We start from the raw sequence: 21485 nt of genomic DNA, 5'->3' as shown, positions 1-21485 counted from the left end.
TTTTTTTTCCCTCCCCCCCCCCCCCCCCAAAAAAAAAAAAACCCTGTTAGGACTTTCTCAAGTGCCACTTTCAGTAAAAAATGGAAACTAAAATGTATCATATGGGAGCACTTTTATCAGTTCTTACCAGTGTAATGGCAGCATCATCTTCAGGACCAGCATATCGAAATAAGATCCGATGTCTTTCCATGTCAGCAAAATATTCTTTTGCTTCTTTAGCAGTGCTGGTACCCAAACCTGCATAATAAAAAGAAAGTTACTCAATATTCAAAAATTTATGTTTTATTATTTTATCCTTTTTATTTTACTGGGAATATAGTAAAATAATTACAGAAGATACTATAATGAAAACAGCTACACATAAAGCTTCACAGCACCCATTTATTATGTATTTTTAGATCCATCAAGTTCACTTATTTGTTTTTAAACAAACCTTTGTAGTATTTTATCTTCCATGCTTTATGATTCTCCATATGTTTCTTCCACTCATCAAATTCAGGAATACTATAGAATGAAAGTTCTTGCTTATTTTTGCTTGCCTTTAAAAAAAAAAAAATCAATCAACTTTTCTGCTGCACTGTAAGTAATAAATAGAATCTCATTAACAGAACCCATACCTTCACAATAGGAGTGATGAATTCCTCAAGAAAACCATGTTTCAACAGTGATGGCCAATTGTGATGAATAAAATTGATCAACAAGCCTTTTATGTGAGATCCATCCTGATCCTAAATCAGAATATGAAACATGAGGCAATCATATAAAAAGTCAGATCCCACAAAAACACCAAAAAACCCACTCATTGACCTGGAGACATCAAAACAGTGTCTCTTGACAGAAAACATAGAAGGGAACAGTTAGTTTTAACTTCCTTTCCAAACTGGACCTGGCTACAAAATAGCCATGCATGAATGCCACTGTCTCTGAGCTAAGCTCTTCCAAGCCAAGCGCACAGTTGCAGCTCAAAGGTTTCTTTGTCTGTGACATGTTTTCTCTGAGAGCTAGACAGCTCTCCAAGACATCATGGAGCTGAATCTTTGTGGAAGAAAGCCAAACCTGGCCCACAGTTCTCATTGGTGTTGAGATGCTTGATAGTTCAACCTCTCAGAGAAAATATAACAAAGCTTCACAAATACCCAAAGCACAGGATTCCTAGACTTCTAAAATCTGAATAACAGACACGGGCTTCATGAGATTGTCCAAAAATAATTGCCGCCATTCCTATCTCTCCCAGACTTTCTAGCATTACTGCCCCATCTACTGTTTCATTTTGTACTTACTCTCAAGATATTTTTGAATTATCAAAAGCACTCTTGTTTATACATGTTTTCATTACTACTTTGGTATCTCTGCTACTGTGCAAAGTTCAGTCGTTCATTTGGAGTAACAAAAACAACATATAGATAAGTTATTCCCATAAAGAAAGTTCATACATTATGGATTACCTCTGAATACATCTATATGGTCATAACACAGAGGCAGATTATAATGTACAAAAAATATGACCTAAAAAATTGCAGCAAATCACGTTTTAAGAAGCTCTGTATATTAAAAACTGTGAATTTCAGACTAACCTGATCTGTCATGATCATAATTTTTCCATATCTTAAACTTTTCAGAGATTCTGGATCTTCATAGCTTTTCTTGTATTGTAGTCCAACTATTTTGATGATGTTGTTGATTTCTGCATTTTCCATAATCTGTATTTTAAAAAGTTATTGTTGCAGTCAGTTTAAAAAGGAGAAATTCAGAAATATCCCAATCTTTTCTAGCTGGGCTTTATAGCTACTTTTTCAATGCACCCCTACACCTCAACTTCATAACCTTTTTATCCCCAGTCCCCCTGTAGCTTTCACACTCATAAATATTTCTTCTGTACATGCAAATTCTCAAGGCTGCACCACTCCCTTTCTCCTCTACAGCCAGAGCACTTTGGGTCCAGAAGGCTGGGAGAAAAGTGCATGTAACAAAAAGTTATCTCACAAAGCTGCCTTCTCTTTCCACTGTTTCTATGGGCATCTGCAACACAACTCTTACTATACACAAAGTATGGAGGGCATCAGAAGTAATGCAAGAGGGTAATGCTGCTGGTACTGCCTCACACTGGCAAACAATGAAATCCCATGACAATGGAGCGAATATAAAATTTTAGGTTTTTTAAGTATTAATGTAAAATGCTAATATGAGTTATAGCAGAATTTCCTTGCACTTGTGAAGAAATGAACTTTATCATTCCTGTACTGTACTATTACACTTAATATTTCCAGGCTTATCTCAGGCTTTGAAGTAGCTGGTACTTTATGAAATCCCAGCAAGAAGATTTTCATGAAAAAAAAATAAAAAATGAATATGTAACCCTAGAAATCAAACATAAATGGGAGACATCCATTTGTCAGCTAAAAGGAGATGACAAGACTACTTACCTGTTTGTGAGAAGCTTCTCGAACATTGAGAATTTTACCCCTGAGCGGAAATACTCCATATCTGTCTCTACCAATAACACCTAAGCCAGAGACAGCTAAAGATTTGGCAGAGTCTCCTTCTGTTAATATTAATGTGCAGTCCAAGGAATGTTTGCCACCTGCAGTCCAGGAAGAAGTAGAAGGAAGGCAAAAAATCAGAAAGCGTAACTTTTAAACTTAAATAACAGAAATACAACCATATCAGTCATGAATATTCTTCCTACTCTCTGTCAGGTAATTTAAATAGGCTGAATTTCTATTTTTAATGATGGGCCTCCAAACCATCAAAACTGCACAAGAACAAGTATCCTTGCCCTTAGCAATACACTATGGCTTGCTATGGACAAGGAGCAAAATAGACAAAATGGGATGCAATGGCGGTGCATCTTATCTAACGGTCCCCACACATTTGCACAAGTTAAGAAAAAGACAGATTGCTTCTGTACCTTTACTGTTTCACTTTTCTAGCTGCAAATTTCTTACACACATATATTATGCATGTCAGAGTTACGTACAGGAGTCATTTCCCATTCTGCATTTCCCCTTTCCTCACAGAATATTTTCAGAAGTAATTTATTAAGTCACATTTTTGGGGGTTTCTTTTTTTATTGTCCATTGGCTGAAGTGAGGCAACTGGAAGAAAAACTTGACAGAAAAGCTCAAAAGATAAGAACATTTTTACTTATTATACGTTCTCAGAAATCTCTTGAACAGAAGAAACAAATCTTTACTAATAGTGCAATTTTGATTCTACAAGACACACTGCATTTCAGTACCTGTGTGTCCAGTGTGCTCAAAATTGGTATGACATGAATATTCTGTTTATTGCAACTGCAATAGTTGAACAGATGTTCTAAACAATAAGCAGGTTCAAAAAAGGAATCCACCCTTTTCCAAGGGTGCAAACGCTCGTTAAGCAGTTTTGCTATTTTCTCAAGGCCAAGTGGTAGGAAAGACTGCAAAAAACTTCAAACTGGTTGAGTCTTACCTACTGTCAATAAGACAGCTTTGAATATATTGGCATTTAAAGCAGGTGTTTTGATTTGCCTTTACCTGGTAGGTAAAAACAACCCTGCACTTCCTGTTACACAGAACTTACATTCAACACCTTTGGTCTTCTGCATCACACATATGGCTTAACGTAAGCTAAATTAGGGAGCTATTCACACTATATCAAAAGGTATCAATAGCTACCATGCTATCAGGAAGGTGGAATCCAAATACCAAGAAAAATACCTCTGCTGTTTTAGAAGATATGAGAGACAGTTTTTTTCCCAAATGAACTGCAGAAAATACATCTGAATATCATCCAGGTGCACTATCTTCTGGAATGGACGCAATCATTAGCAATCAATTTCATGGAAATACACTGTGCCAGGCATTTTTCTGAACACAGCTCTAAAGAACTCAAGGAGAAAACTACACGAAACGGCAGGTTCAAAGAAAACTTTTATGCTTCCCCAGATTTAGCAACCTAGCTGCTTCCTTACAACCCTATATTCCTATTTCTGGTTCTTTATTTTTCCTTTCATTTCTATCTTTTCTCCTCCAACAAGCCATAGAACTATGTATACCTCATCAAGCTCTCAAGAAAGCAAAAAAGACCAGGTATAGGAGTCATTCTTTTTAGTGGGGGAGGAAATCTGCAGCAAGTACATCACTATACAGATACATCTCTCTCCTATTCCTAAGTATTAACCAGCATTGATTCAAAAATTCAGTGGTACCTAGCACTCAAGAAACCTGTGGATCCTGGACCTCAGCTACAAATTCACTCTTGAAGTAAAAATAAAATCTAAGAACCACTGGAAGAATTAAAGCCAGAGGGGTCTTTGGCCAGACACTATTCTCTCCCAGTTGCATTTGACTACTTCAGTCCAACAACTACTGGCACCTGCTTTTAGAAACCAAAGCCAACCCAGTTCCCTCATCTGATTCGGGGTGCTTATGAAAGTGTAATTCCCAGGATCCTTACAAATATTTTTTTGTCCTGAAACACAACTATATCAAATAAGACTACTGTATTTTGTTGCAAGATTACAGATAACCTCTGAGTGACATGAATGAATGTCCTGAAGCAATCTCCTTGAAACTGTATCTCCATGCATCAGTTAAACCTTTTCTCCAGCTTACAGAGAGGTCTGAAATTATTTTGAAAAATTATTTGTAACTGTGTAACTCTTCATGATATGCTTAGTCATGTGCACGTTCATAGCACACATTCATATAACAACAAGTTTAATTTTTTGGACCTAAAAGAAGTGACCATCACCTCTCACACACAGAAAGAGCACACACAGTCCTTACTTCCCCTGACCCTGAGAATCTCCCATCAAGATCACAAAGGCAGAAAAATTGATAGTTCTACAGTGTTTTGTCTGTGTTAAAAAATTTTAATGGCACGATGAATTCCTTTTCCCCTTATGTCAAGAAACATCAAGCTTTCAGTCAGATGCAGTCACCAGCTAAAGTTCATTGAGACAAGTTCTCAAGAGCAGAGCAACCGACACACACTAAGCCATGCTAGAGAGTCACTCTTCTGTATCATCTTCTGCCTTCCCTTTTTTCATTGAAAGCAGCGTTTTGTCAAGGTCAGAGATCCTGATTATAGGATTAGCTTAGTTCTTGCACATAAAGAACAAAAATTCCTATTGATTTTCAAGAGCAAACAGACAATCAGGTACCTTCAGGTACCTTCAGTCTTTAAAAAGAAACTTTTTACTAAATTAATTACTTGTGATCCTTCAATTTAAAACATTTCTGCCAGAATATATAACACTTCAGAAAGTCAGGCCAAGCATGAATATGACAACATGCGTTGTATTGAGAAACTGAATGCCCCTCTGCCTTCTTGTGTGTCCATGCCGAATGTGCAATGCCTTCAATGGGAGAAATCCACTATGTTCCAGATCTTCAATAAACCAATACCTAGGCAAGCCTTCTTGGGAGATGCAGAGTTCCTGCTCCCCATATAAGAATAACTAGACAGCAGAGAAATACCTGGGTAACAGAGATTCAAGTCATGCCTAACTTTAAGCATCAGTGTTGAGCCCAAATGAATCCCTACATGCCTTCTCAGTTGAGGAAGTTTCAAGGTGAAAGGCAATATAATATTTTATTAGCTCCCCTGTCAAGAGGTTCTTTCTTCCCCTCACCCCCAGTGAAAAAAGATGAGTAAAAAGTTATTTTGAAGCCTGGTCCCCAAAGCAGAGCTAAAGAAAGATTATGACAAAAGTGCATCCAAAATAATTCATAATGTTATTTATGAGCACCGGGCTCAATAGCCATAAAAACACTGCATTTCTTCAAGCACACAATCTTCTAGGCATCAAAAATACCAGGAACTGCATCTGCCTAAGGAATGCAAATTCCACAAGTAAAACACTAGTTAAAGGAGACATGATTATCAACCTCTAAGGTAAAATACAACATCTGAATAACTGCAAAAGTAATAAAACACTGAAGAAAACTATATTTAAAAAATTAATAAACTGAGACCAAGGAATCATAAAGAAAAGAAGGAAAATGAAACAGGACTAATTATCTCATCAAGTCATCTTTGACTTGAACACTGGAGCTCAAAAAAAGCCTCCTTACCAGTCTTGACATGCTTTTACCTACTTAACTCACCCACCTACTTCATTGCAATTTCTCTTTTATTAATGTAAGGATGTATTAAACAAATCAACTAACATTAACACAAACTGACAACATTTCAAGCTCTTTAGTCACATGTGCCCCTCAAATAATTCAAGGACAACTCCCATCTCATTGCTACTGGCATGAAGATCGCCAGCTGATCGTGATTCCTATCTTTGCCAAGAAGTGAGGCAGCAGAGATTGCCAGTTTGCCCTACATCCCCAGACAGGAACCTAATGGCATTTAAAGTTTCATGAAAAAAGTATCTTGAACCATTCTCTCAGCTCTGCAGACTATGTGATCTACTTCCTATAGCTCGTGACCCTATAAAGATTCTGATCTTTTTATATTGGAAAGGTCAAGAAGACTAGTCACCTCCAAAACAGAATATTTATCTGGAAACCACAATTAGAAAATACCCACTCTTTCAATGTGGAACTAGACTGACGCTTTTTTTTAGCATTATTAATTCTCTACCCTACAGACAACGCTGTTCCTAATATCAAACTAACCATCATGCTTTAATTCTAGCTCTAGAAAGTTTAGAAAACTAGAAAGACTTTTTATTTAAAAATATACATAAGGATGAGAAATAAAGCCAGGTTTAGAAATGATGATGTTTGTGAAAAATCTATGAAACACTAAAGACTTTAAAAATAAGTGCTCTTACCAGCATCATTAGCATCATCCAGTTTTGGAATGCCCTTGATTTTACTGTGTTTCACTGATGAACATTTTTTGTTCAGCTGAGTTTGCGCCTTAAATTTGACCCAATTCAAAATACTCTCTATGATACCACAGTTAGAGGCCTATAAGTAACAGATCAGAATAGTGGATGAGAAAAAACAAAGCTTCACACAGCAGATTCTTATATCTCAATTTTAAGTCACTGACCTAACCCTGTTTCTCAAAGCCCCCTAAATTTTAAAAGCTGCAACACATAAAAGGTCAAGGAATTAGCACATTCCTTACTGTTTAGCATTTTACGCACACAAAACCAAAATATAACACTCGCATAGCTTCTTTTCCACCCCTTATATAATTGGTGGAAGGACAAAAAGAGGACTGAGACCTAATAAGAGGATGTCTTATATTGTGTGGTTGACGTACTGAGACATTTTAGTTACTAAGCACCTGCTTCCTGGACTTGGACAGCAAAAAGTAACCTTATGGGAAATTTATGACCATTTAAAATTTCTTTGGAAATGACTGAAAATGGCTGAAAGACAAGCAAAAGCATTTAAGAATAGGGCTCTATATCAACCACTTGAGAAACGTATAACATTTTAAGAAACACATCTGCAGCAAAAAATAGCATACAGCATATTTTCTAAACTAAAACTGCTGTAGGATTGGTTTCACATCAAAATAAATTACAGGTGGAGCAAAGTACTGTGAACTTTGGCTTTTCATTATCCCCACAGCACTCATTGGTTAGAGATTCTGCTGTACATTTAACACCTCTGGAGATCAATGTTCACTTCTGGGAATATTATAAACACTAAGTCAAACCTACTGATAGAAATAAAACATATATAACAAAATCTGAACAATGAATACAAGATTGTTGTGTTTTTCCTGTAATTTCAATAAGAATGTCACCAGTAACGCAGAATTAGAAGAATAAAACACTACACAGTAAGTTGAGTTTTGATGCCAAGAGTATTAGCAGTGGCACCATTTTCCTTACTATTGGAATTCAATTTATGCTACTGGCACTAAACTGGACTTAGTATAATGAGTTCTGGCTAATAGAACTACTTGTCCTTCCTTGTATAAAAATGTGACAAAAAAAAATGTCTACCATATATTTCTACTAATACATTCATTTAGATTAGCAATACTCAGCCAGTCTGCAGCCAAAATTTCTAAACTTGGTGCCTAAAATAACGATCACTTTCAGTACCACAGCCACAAGTTTGCATTTCCTTGATTACAGGAAGAATAAATGTGACATGTTCCCTCCCTATCTTTTCACTTCAGTGAAAGAGAATAGGACTGATATCAAATGATAAGTTAAGCAATATTCTCAACTTCACAAAAATATTTTAATACAAAAAATTGGTCAAGGCCTATGTTTAGGTTTTAAGAGTCAAATTCATTTCACCAATATAAAAACCAGAATCTCCAACAAATGAGTTGATCAGGTGAAGCTCACTCTTAAATCCAGGGCAACAGTGAAAACATAGTAATTGCTTCCAATATTAAGGCCAGAAAATGAACAGAAGTTCCTCCATCCCATTTTCACAGTATGCTAATGTCACTATAGTACCATAAGGCACTAAATAATCTACTGCCACATAACGTACATACACTCGATGCAGTATGTCAATTCCTGCCTCACAGGAAAAAAAAAAAAGAAATATGCTTTACTTACTGCTTTAAAAAATTTCTCAGATAGCTGGCACTTGGACCCAAAACTTTTAGGCTGCAATGTCATGTTTTCCTTTGTTTGGGAATCAAATGATGGGTTTTCAATCAAGCAATTAACAAAAACCCATATATGGTTCTTCACCTGTTGAAAACATAGAAACCAATTTACTCAAAATTACCACATTCATCTTTTTCAGTATTTTTATATAAAGTTACTTGCCTGAAATGGTTTCACTGAAACTCCAGCTTTATTCTTCTTTTTCACCACTTCTATCAGTTTGCCCACAACCTGATCCACCACATAATCAACATGCCTACCACCCTTAATGAGGGAAGAGAAGGGAAAAAAAAAAAGAACAAAAATCCTTTAATTTCCTAATAGCTTTTAGCTGTATTAACAAAGTTCCTGTAGTCAATATGCATGGATTCCTAAATCTAAGTTGCAGCATAAAAAAGGAAAGCTTGTTTTAAAGTTTCTCTTTTGTGTAATTCAGTCTTCATACAAGTGAAGATGACACATTACACAGCACAGAAAAAGCAGGAGATGTCTCGTTCACTGCAGTGGTGGACGACTTCAAATGTAGATGCTTACAGCTCATAACAGGATACAAAACCTTACAAGTATGGCAGATCTGAAAATTACTCTGTAGCACTGGGATGGTACCTGCAACACCACATGGCTGTCAAGAGGAATCTTTTTAACAGGCACATAAATAACCTTGGACTAAAAACATCACACATTTGTTCATCAAATTAAAACTTTCCCTATTTGGTTCATTAAAAAATGTTCAAGAGCTCACCCTCATATGTATAGCATCCGCACCTAGTCCTTCCCAAAAGTTATCTCACCTTTTCTTAGCTATACTTACAGAACATTTTGAATAAATGCTATCAGCATTCTTTGATAGCCTGGCGCGTATGTAAGGGCAAACAGAGTGCAAACTACAAATAGCCAACTATAAGACCCAGAAAACAGAGTTTCACATAAGCTTTCTGAAAAAAAAAAAAAGGGGGGGGGGATTATGGGTCTATTACATTCTAACAATGACTACTGATTTACACATGTAAAAGAAACCTAACAATTATGGGGTATATTCTTCAATGCAACAGTAATCTGAATCAGAATGACTAGTAAAGACTAAAACAGCACAAACTTGTGTCATAGATACAACATTCCACACTAGGAAGAACAACTAGTATTTGAAGGTATGTATCATGTAGTCTTTAATCCTATGGAACAATGACTACTCAAATTGCCTAAACTAATGGTGATAAATATGTTTAAATATTTACAAGTCCAAGGTGACACAACTTTCCTTACAGGTAAAACAGCAGGCTTTAATTGGAAAGATGTCAACAATATGAATGGTCCTGAAGGCCTGGATATCTGAAAGCTGTTTACATTTTTGATTATTCAAATGCCTTCTTTTACATTCATAGACAAAAAGGTAACAATAATAATAAAATGTTAAATTCTAGTGGCTGCTATGGAAAGTTCATAATGTTTTGACTAAAATCTATTATCTTGCAATAAAGAATGGATTGATGCAGGCATATCCTAGCCAATTAAAATATATCTAACTCAATGCTCAATATTTTACACAGAGGAACACCTTTGCTTAGTATCAATTAATGGCTTACAAAAATACAGACTAAATAATGGTTCTTGTTCAAACCAATTTGCATTAGGACAGATGAAATAAAAAAAACACCTCTATTGAGACATTCGTCATGAAGTAACGAAAAAAAAATCCCTCCTTTAAAGCTGTTTTAAAAACAGAACTGAGGAAAAAAAAGCTTTTGATAGGTATGAGGAAGTATAGGATAGATAAGAAGAAATGGAAAACAACAAAACTAAGAAAAAACAGCAGCCAAAATGACAGAAGAAAAGAAAAAGCTACTAGCAAGCAAAACCCAAAGTTAGGATTTCTCAAATTAAGGCAGAGTATGCATCTGAAAAGACTGAAGATGATGTAAAGTGGTTGAATTGATGGGAGATAGCAGCTGTGTTCTCAACTCCATGTAGAAAGTAGAGATGAAAAAAAAAAAAAAAGGGAGAGAGGAGGTAAAAAAAATGGCTTAAGATGGTAAATATTAGTCATAACCAAACCAATACTTGCTCTTCAAAGAAACCACCTATGGTTTCTGTCAGTCTCTAAAGTCACCTATTAAACACCAACACAAACCATTAGTGTGTTTTAGAAGCACCATACATGCAACTATTTTTTCACGGCATTTTTTCTTTAAAAAAACAACAAACCAAACAAAAATCCTAAACCCAAAAACTACCAAAATTTAAATACAGCAGTTTTTATTCACATATGGATGACAGAGTTCCAGCACAGGGAGAGTTCAAGTAAGTTGACACATCGACATCCTGCCACTTTAAATAAAAAATAGATCAATTCCCAAACTGTAAAGAAAACCTACTATTGGAAAATATCACATTACATGCTTCAAAAACATTCCACATTTGAATGGCAATTTTAAAATGCATTACTTTTACTAATCACATTACTGAAAACTTATGCTTAAGGCAATATCTCAGTATATTTTTGTATTTACAACTTTAGCTTTTTTTTTTTTTACAATTTAGTACTTCAAAATATTTTGCTAAAACTAACATCTGACATATCAAAAAATACCTACTTACCAGTAATTCTTGTTCTTAGAAGATATTAGTTACTATAACAGTTCCCCATTCCTGTGTCCATTCTTAGTGTGCAGCAATGAGTGAGGGATGTTCAGAGCTCAAAGTTGGAAACCTCTCAACCATCTCACCAGTAGGTGGCACATGTACCCACTATAGAAGCATAACAGCCTATAACTGCCCCAACTGTCAGTACATTTTAATACAAGATAGAAAAAGAAAAATACCCTCTAAATCTAGAGGGCTGTCAATGATTATTATGACTACTGTATTAAGACTGTATAACCTTCTTTTCCCAGAAGGTAACCATTATGACTGAATCCCAGTCTTGCAAACTCCAGGATGCAAAGACATCTAATGAAATGGTGACAACCAAAATCTTAAAAATGAAGCTTAGACTGGCTCCTATATACATTCTGTTCATACCATCATCAATAGCCAACTGCTTCAATTAATTCCAAAGTAAGCCATATTTAAATTCTATGGACAGATAAATGGTTCATGTGGCAAACAAATTCAGAAGCTAATTATAAATTTGAAATTTTCATAGAATTAGCTATACAAATAAAATCCAATTTTCTTCTGCATTTGCAATATTAATTATGCATTTGTTTTCTATTTATTCTAGAATAAATCTGAAAATATCAAGCTCTAGAATGGTCCTAAATTTCTTGCTGAACTCCACCAAATTTTAACAGTTTGGGATGCTCCCTCCACCTTAGTCTATCTGACACTGGATTTGTATTAGCTGAGCATTTCTGCTGAAATGATTACCAGCGTTGCAGTTAGCAATGCTGACATATTAAATACATCATTAGATTGTTATGTTAATAACTGAAGTTTCTACTACAATTTCCACTACAGCTACTATTTGAAATTGAGAACTGGAGAAGACCATGTTTAATCAGTTTATATACAAGTCTCACCAAAAGGTTATCTGCACAACCGCAATAGCCACATACTTTCAAATGCTGCCTCAGAGCCTGAAGTCAAATTTTGTGGTGGTCTACTGTGAAAAAACAGTGAATAAATGGGGACCTGACCAAGGTAACAAATTTACAAGAACAAAACAAGGGAGTTGTGCCTCAACATACTGCCTGACCTTCTACACACATCTTAAAAACACCCCATCAACCTAAAAAAAATCTTCTTTGGAATTTAAAGCAAGTTTTAAAAAAGTGGAAGGGAAGTTACGACTGGGTGAAATTTATCCAGAAACAGAAATGAAAAGCTTTCAGCAAACAGTGATAAATAACCAAAAACAGCTGAAATGAGCTCCTCACCTGTTAGCAGATAAGGGGACAGGCAGTTGACGCAGTTAGTTACTAGCCATTATGTCTCATCAGTGGGTAGCTGCACATCAATTGCTGGTGAGGTGGTTCACCGGCCCCGAAACATTCCACATCCAGTCACACACATAAAGGCATGGATCGGGAGAGCGGGAAAAACTAGAAATTACAACACTTACCTTTGAAGAATACACAGTACTTTTTCTATGAATTTTCTTAAAGAATATATGATAACAAAGTATGTGTAACTGCATGATGGGTGAAAATTGATCCAAAAGAGTCAAATTCAAAATCTTTTGAGTAAGTGTATGCAATATATTTAACTTAGGAGTCAATAAGTATTCATTTTTTTCAAATACATTTTCTTCACCTGATTATCAAACATTAAGTTTCTCATATTGACAGCTTCTTCATAAAGGTATTGTATATATGTTTGAGGCCATGCTATTTTTCTTCTTTATGCTGCATAAAGAGGCCTGAATTAAAATTTCACTACCAGATATTTTTGTTATTCCTAATTTTGACAAGTATCAGAGAAGCATTTAATTAAAATGTACACTTAGAAAGTAAATATTCTACAATGAAATAAACTATCCCTCTTACCACTGAATTCTGGTTCAGCTACACTGACAATGACACTGGAAGAAGGCATCCCACCTAATGTAACCACTGGCACTTATGAACCACTTGTGCTACCATTAGAATTTTATTCTGTTTGACTCTTTTAGAAAAGATCAGAGCAAGGAGGGTTTTCTAAGTGTCTGATTAGAAATTCTTATCTTTCTTATCTTTTATGAAAGCTCATGGTTAAGTTTCCCTAAAACCAGCCTCACCAATCACTAGAATAATGTGACTGTTGTTAAACTACTCATCTGGTCCATTTTGTGAAGAGTAGAAATGACAAAGGCCTTCTTTCACCATGATGGATCCCAGAACCCTAAACCTGGGCCACACCAAACTGGCATAAATGAGTTACGCTAGTTGATTTGAGGTGATTGCCTTGGTGCCTGACCACCCCAGCAATTTGAGAAGCACAAAGGTCACACTTTATTATGCTGAGCATACTGCTGCTTCATCATAAATGAACATTTGCTATAATATCACTTCACTACTACTGTAGTTGCTAATAAGTACCAAGAACACCTAGATCCCCTTATATAGAAACACAAATAAAAGAAAATTAATCTCAACATTTCAGGCCAGTTTTATACATCACAAAGCAATAAATGGAAAGCCATTTTTCAAGAACACCAAAAGCCATTTCTGCCCTCCAAAACTTGCTACTACTAGCTTTAAAGGGGTTTGTATATTTTTTAAACCTAATTTCAGAATTATTTTATTACAATGCGTTAAAAAGGAAGGAATAAAACAGTTCCATTCATTTCATAATTAATCAATACCATGTATGCTCACATAAGACATCCGTAGCACTGATAATGATTACTAGTGTTTTAAAAACTAGTGCATATTCAGAAATACTGCTGTGAATGTATTTTGATTGCAATCAATTGCTCTGCCAGATCCTCTCTTGCAAAGGATTATCACACCTATTTATTTTTAGTAACCCACATATTGTTTTATATCAAATATCTGACTGGGCATAAACTTACACATTTTTATTATTTACATTTTTTATCATTTAATACAACTACTCACCTTTGTGGTAGCTATACTATTTACAAAGCTGATTTGCTGAAAACCTTTTTCACTCAAAGTGAGGCACACATCCCATCGTTCATTCACAACTTCATGAATAACTTTGAGCGCAACTCCAGTTTCATCCAATTTGTCTTTTACGTAAAGATCTACGTAACTGCGAAATCCATTTACCTATGAGTAATACAGATAACAATCACTATTCTTTGCATAAAATACTCACTACATTTAAAATATTTCAAATGAGGCTCTTACAGGTAATTTCTTTCCATTCAACATGACTTTGACTCCTTTGCATGACCCAGCCAAATCATATGCTCTTCTTGTCATGAGGGCCACAATATCCTTATCGAGTTTTTCCATTTTAAATTTAGATAGATCTGGCTGGAATGTAATACATGTGTAGTCATCACCATCAAAATGCTTAATCTTGGGTTCAGAGGTCTTCATCATATTGTTCATCCAAGTCTTTGTAAAGAAAACATTTTAGATGTTAGTTTACAATACATGTTATCCTCCTTAGATCCATTTTACAGCTATGCTCGGATCGCAACAGCTACACAACAAAAAGCTCACAGACTTCCTGTAGAAGTTTCCTCTGGTAACATGCTATGCATAAAATTAATTGCTTTACCAAGATTTGCACAAGCATCAGTGACAGCAGATTTGTGGTTTCTGTAAATATGCAGGTATCATTACAGTGATAGACGTGATTCTAATGCAAATAGAGCCCACCACAGAACTGACCAAATGAGATACAAGTGAGATAGCTAAACAGTCCTTATTGCTCATCAGTTTAACACTTTAAATCTACTATGTGCTTCTATAAAGAAACCTATTAGTCCCTGTGCAGAGAGAGACTCAGTTGTCTCTGAGATAGCATCTTTGTGGCTGTGCAGTGTACCAAAGCATGTTTCCTGAAAAACTGACTTGCTCAGACTTGACTCGGGAGTCTTGGTACTGTTCCCTATATTAGAACATGGGCACATCTATAAGACCAAGCAGAACGCCTTCTCACAGCATATATCAAAGTTCAGTCGTATTAAATTTTCACAATTTTTGGAAAATACTGGAAAACATAGCACTTTATCTAAGTTGTAAAACATGTCATTTTCAAAATGTACACTCAGACCAATATAAATTTACTTTTTGGCAGTCAGCAGAAAACATTATGCTTTTAAAGAGACAGGTAAAACCGTTGAAATGTATTGTTTATGTAGTGACATGACAGCATAGACAGAAATTAATTACTTGTCCAGAAAAAAAGAGAAGGAAACCACCAACCAGGAAAGACTCCAAAGCCAAGGATCTTTAGTTTTTAATACTCTAACAAAGTTCTTCAAACTTTTAGAAAGGTGGCTGTCTCAAAGGTATATACAGTAGATAAGTTTACAGTCAATGCCTGGTCTGTGCACTAACAATAACAATGAGCAATGGGTACAAAAGTGGAGGAAGGGAGGTTTGCACTTAAGTCCAGCTAGGCTAATGAAATTAATGACATAAACACTGAAAAATCTTTTTCTAGATAACTGCATAGCTAAGTAGAAAGATTTTTTGACAAATTATATAACAGCAAATACAAACTATTTCAATTAAATATCATCCTTTTCACATGCACACGAATATACTTCAGTTTAGTCACTTAATACTCCCAAGAAATTCTAATACACAGAAGCACCAATTTTACTGACCGAACTACCTAGTCTGCAAATTCTACACATCCATTTGAATGTTAAATTATCCGTTGCATGAAATATTCATTAAGTATAGAAAATATGTTAAATTTTAAATTTATAATTACAACAAAGAAAAGGAAAAAAATTGAGATCATTTCTATACCTGCTTAAAGCTGTGTTTGTATTCCTTGCAAGCAGTTTCAACTGTAAACTTTGTACTAAATATGTTACAAAGTTTCGCACCATAGCCATTTCGTCCACCTAAAAAAATAACATCTAGTAAGTTTTTTACACCAGAACCATATTTATGATATTCAGAGAGTATGCCAATAAAATATAATGTTCCTATATAAGACAAAAGTTGGGCCATGTGCCAACACCTATCAAAGGATGCCAGAGATGGAGTCTCACACTATCTCCGATCTGGTGCAACTGCTTCTGCCTCAAAAATGAGCAGTTTGCTCCTACCCCCAAGGCCAGGACGCTTCCATTGCTTCCCTTCAGTTAATCTACCAATTGTTTGCCGAAAAGCAAGTGACCTCAACACCTTCATCAGCTGAAAACTAGGTCATGATCAGTTCCAAATCAATCTGCAACCATACATCATAATATGGGCAAAACATACGGGATATAGGACAGAACAGAATTAATTTTCATTCATGATCTAAATTATAGTTACTTCATATTTAGACTAACAAATCATAACTGAATTTATTAAATTTAATTTTTCACTTCATTTCAAGAGCATAAATGTTTAAATGCTTGCATATATTATAATTAAAATATGAAAATACGTTGTTTGTTACTAAATGAGTACTGACATTAAAGACATAAATGTGAAGTTCTCTGTAAACACTGATATTAAAAAAATAAAAATATTTTTTTCTGTAAGTCATTTTACTCTAACAGAGCTATACTAATGGTGACCATGTGATCATCTGTTATGGAACAGAATAGAAAGATAAAAAGTAAGACAAGAAAGCATATTGAAAAGCAAACAGTGGCTTAATTGAACGAAACAAAGCATGTTAAACAGACTTGCCTGTAACTTTTTTCTCATCATCATCATAGTTGCTGGATGTTAGCAGCTGCCCAAAGATTAAAGCAGGTACATATACTTTTTCTACTTTGTGTTCCACAACTGGTATACCCTTTCCGTTATTCCATATGCTGATAATGTTTGATTCCCTATAAAAGAGCAAAGATGTTAAGTCAATTAATGTAATCTTGAAAAGAGACTGCAGCATATATTTTACTTGTTCAAATAACTATATAAAATAAAATAAAAGGCAGTATTCTTAACACATTTCTTCACAGCTCTATCAATTTTAACTACAAAAAAACCACTTCTTTGTGCTTATTAAATGTCTTCAAAGAAGGAGCATAATTGCCCATACATGACAGTATTTCGTATCATAAAAATAACCCCCAAAAATCTGTTTGGAGAGCTTCACTATCAACATGATCTACATGAGAATTCTGAAGCTGAGTGACAGAACTATGCTTAAGTTAGAGATGTAGCTTTTTAATTTCACTGAAGTACACTCAGACACAGCCAAATTATCATTTGATTAAAACTGTTATTTCCCAGTTATGATAAGCATTGTAACTTATTTTATGCATCAATGCCAAGATCCATCACCATCTGGCATCATTAATAATCGTAGGTCTCATATAGGATTTGCATTTCCAACTATTGGAGAGTCCAAAATCATGACAGGTCAGGCAGACTTACACTACCATTTCCCTCCCCCTCCATGATCAAAACAATTTGGTCTACAGAAAGTCATAATGTACTGAAAACTTGCCATAAAAGTATTTCTCAGTGTATTTATCCTAAAGATTAGGTGTCAAAATTAGGTCTCTAAACCATTTATTAGTCAGCTAAATGTCACTGAAAATGTACTACTAAAGGAACCCAATCAACATCTATTTAACTATGGTACTTCTCATTAGTTCAATTTTGAAAAACGGTGGCAATGACATATTTGCAATCTGCAGTTTCAGTGTGATATAGCTGACTAATTCAAACATAACCTTATACTAACGCTAAAGAGTTAACAGAGAAGTTCAAGGGGTGCAAAATTATGTTACAAAACCCCAAGGCTGGTATTTATGATTTATAAGTTAACTGGCTAGTTATAGCTATGTACTACCAAGCTTTCATATAATCATTAATTTTATAAACTTATGGGTTTAAGTTTCCTTCAATCAAACATTAATGAGTGACTTAGCAAAGCAAATTACTATAAATTCAGAATGGTAGTACTTACTGTTAACCACTTCTAATTCACCTTTTCATCTTAAAATAGGAAGCTAATGGAAATAATTCCAAACACATTATTTTGTTTTTTAAAAAATCCAGTTTCATTTAGAAAAACAATTTGTACAAATCTGACCTACAATAGTACTGGCAGGGAAAGTAAATGAAAACATGCTTTTACTTACGGATCAATGGATATTTTAATACAAGTCATATTCTTGTCCCTCTGCTTATTGTCAGCAGCATTTACTGTAAAACAAAGTAGCACAAATTAACACTTTCTATAGCAATAATTAATTACTAGATCTGTGAAATCGATTATATACATATTCCACCACAAGTCACAATGGTCCAGGTATTTCTTAATCTGGTATCTTTTTGTATAGTCTGTATCTTATTATTGAATCTGAAAATATGACCAAGTATCTGCAAGAAAATATTCTTCAACCTTCTTATAATTACTGACTCTTATTTCTAGCACTTAGACTAATTTAGAAGTGTATTTTGTGAGCTTGTTGTCATAACTGTTCTTAACATACTGAACACTTCATTCTTCTGTTGCTGCACTTATTTGCATATTTACTACACACATTACACCATGTATATTAAAAACCTTGGGAAATTATATGCATCATCAGACCAGCCTGCACATCCTTTTGCCACTGAAACCCAGTCCTGAAAAAGTCACATCCACTAAGGAGTGTTTCAATTGCAGCGAAAGCTATCTCTAAAGAGCCTGCGAGACTTACAGTTGTAAACTAGTTCCTAAACAGTTTACACAGCTTAGTATGAAAAGAAGGATAACTGGAAGTTAACATTTGACCGGAATTTAATTAAACTGCACTCCAATGTATATCAACTACAAACAACAGAGACCAGAAATGTGACTATGGCCATTAACTATGAAAACACATTACAATAATTTTCAGCATTTGTTTTGTCACCCATTAAATAAAGCAAAATAAAACCCCAAATCACTAAAGGACAGGAAGATAAATGCATTAAAATTACAATATTTTAATAGATTATAAGGATCTCAATATACAATCAGATATTTCAAGGTGCTTTTCCTAAAATAATTAAGTGCAGTTTCATTAAAAAAATATGCACAGCTATAATGTCCAATTTTTGTAACGCTATTACAGTGACCTCTAGCTCTCAAACCACACTCTGTGGAGCACTTAGCAGTGCTACATAAAGAAGCAATAAGCCATACAGTACTACGATAATGATAATGTTATGATAGCTATTTTCCTTTTGAAAGGGACAAGATGGAAGTAACTCCCTCCCATGAAAGGCCTGTAAACTTCATCTATGAGTCAGTACTCGAAGAAGTGACAAAAGATTTTCATTCCCATATTTCTCAAATTAAGTAATGAGTAAAAAAACAAAAATAAAAATCCTTCTTTTCCACCAGGCCAAGATGGTCTTTACTGCCTCCAAGACATCAATGCCATAAAGTGTAGTTTTAGAGGTGTGGATAAACGCTGAGCCCAACGAAGGTCATGACAAATTTTCCATTGACTAATAGACTCAATTGTCAATTCCATTGACTGAATAGACCATAATTTAGTTTACAATGTAATCCCACCAATCCTTAAAATGTAACTTCATAAAAACTGATTAGCCCAAGAATTCATGTCAATTAACCCAAAGTATCAGTTCAGCAGACACCACTCTGTTCAGATGTTGCTCATCTCTACTGCTGCTTGGTGTTCAATGTGTGCGGGTACTAAGAGAATATCATAAACTAACAAGTCATAGCAACTCAGGTTCTTACAATAGAATTTTCTAAAAATCATTTGTGCCTCAGTAACCATGCTTTTAAATGGCAGTAGGATACTTAGGCATTTTAGAACTGTCTGAAGACTAGAAATGATCCCTGTAAGAATCACCATCACCACTACTATTATTCTGTACAGGAGGTAGTTTTAATGACTCACAAGATGACATTCTAAGTTAACAGACAACTTTCAGTTGCCTTCTTTCAGAAGAATAATCTTCTTTCAAATGTTACTTAAAACTGTGGCCCTGATCAACTTTGCAGATTAAAAATCTTGTAACAACATTGATCATAAAGAATGATCTAGTTTAGACATTCAGTAACAAATATTTACATTGTCTTACAAGTTCAACTGAAAACACTCTTCCCTGTTTAAACTATTCTGTAGTGCTGGAATGCACTAAAATTTTCATGCACTGCCGTTTAGTGGGACTCTAAGTCTGTGATTTAAACTGATACACAAATTAATATGCTTTGAGACCTCTCAGAAAAGTGTGTACTCCATAATGCTAAAGCAATATTACTGTTAACAATACTTACCAAGGATTTCATCAAAGATCTTGTACAGGCCTGGAACAAAGGTAACTTCTCTGCAATTCATTCCTACATCTTCATCATAAACCCACATTAACTACATGAAAACAAAACAAAATAAAAATATTTTACTGTCTTGGTAAAGCAGTTTATTATTCCATAAGATCTATTTACACCAGGAACTTTACTCTTCCAATCTGATTGCTGCTGCCATATGAGACACAAGCAGAAGCAGAAGTTTGTCAAAAATTACAACCGTACCCACAAAGACTTCCATAATAAAAATGCATTATTTTCTGCTTTGTGGGGAATTCCAACAGTACAGACAGCAAAGTTCAAAGTAATTTGCAACTTCACAAAAAAGCGGAAAAAAGTGCCAGTAGGAGGCTTAAATTCTCTGTACTCTACCTAAACAAATAGAACAAAGTATTTTTGGACCTGGAGCAAATGCTACTTGTAAACATCTATACATAATTTTGTGCATATAGGCATGTTTGTAAACATACACATACACGCACATAACCCTGTTTACACACATAGGTGTGTATTTATGTTTTGATTGAACTTCAACATTTTCTGAACATGTTTTTTCAGGTGAATCAAGCACTGCTTTAAAAAGTCTTCTCTTGACCCCTTCCTACACATCCGAACATAAACATGACCACAGTTTTTAGCATGATAATTCAGAATACTCAGAAAAGTACAGATTTGCCTATTTATTAATCAGGATAGTAACTTCCTCATTAACACAACAAAAACTATTAAGACTGTAAACTTAGTGACACTTACCTGAGTTAATGGTTCAACTGACCCAATGTAGGTATCTGGACGGAGCAGAATGTGCTCAAGCTGAGTCTTTTTCTGATAAACTCTCTCAACAGACATCTTCTTTGAAGTGTCATTTTTATTAATGCTTTCCAAGTCTTCCTTTTTTGAAGCATTGATCTGATTATCAAATAATGTCTAAAAAAAAAAAAAGGCACCAACAATCAACCTCATTCATTCAATCTGTCACTCTCAAGTTATAAACAAAACTTTACAGAGATTTAAATTACAATCAAAATTGTCATTTCATTTAAATGTTAAGCTTTTAGATGTATTAAGATCAAGCCATCCTCTCAATAGAAAAAAAAAAAAAACCTACAGATTATGTGACAGT

General features: G+C 34.8%; 1 protein-coding gene across 1 annotated transcript in view; it reads right to left on the bottom strand.

The window, feature by feature from the left end:
• LOC104462824 (DNA topoisomerase 2-beta) overlaps positions 1-21289 on the bottom strand; it is a gene marked incomplete at both ends in the record, with an annotated part of 27367 nt that extends 6078 nt beyond the window's left edge. Inside the window, 15 exons of the mRNA XM_010074943.1 lie at positions 128-237; positions 434-539; positions 618-728; positions 1575-1700; positions 2424-2581; positions 6773-6911; positions 8480-8617; positions 8696-8797; positions 14071-14244; positions 14326-14538; positions 15910-16007; positions 16789-16934; positions 18195-18258; positions 20333-20423; positions 21116-21289. Of these exons, the coding sequence (XP_010073245.1) occupies positions 128-237; positions 434-539; positions 618-728; positions 1575-1700; positions 2424-2581; positions 6773-6911; positions 8480-8617; positions 8696-8797; positions 14071-14244; positions 14326-14538; positions 15910-16007; positions 16789-16934; positions 18195-18258; positions 20333-20423; positions 21116-21289 (1950 nt within the window). The remainder of the gene's footprint in view (positions 1-127; positions 238-433; positions 540-617; positions 729-1574; positions 1701-2423; positions 2582-6772; positions 6912-8479; positions 8618-8695; positions 8798-14070; positions 14245-14325; positions 14539-15909; positions 16008-16788; positions 16935-18194; positions 18259-20332; positions 20424-21115) is intronic.
• Positions 21290-21485: the final 196 nt, after the last annotated feature.

This window comes from Pterocles gutturalis, unplaced genomic scaffold (assembly GCF_000699245.1).
Source record: "Pterocles gutturalis isolate BGI_N339 unplaced genomic scaffold, ASM69924v1 scaffold162, whole genome shotgun sequence".
Taxonomy (NCBI): domain Eukaryota; kingdom Metazoa; phylum Chordata; class Aves; order Pterocliformes; family Pteroclidae; genus Pterocles; species Pterocles gutturalis.
Note: the sequence above shows the minus strand (reverse complement) of the source record. Positions and strands in the feature narration are given on the sequence as shown.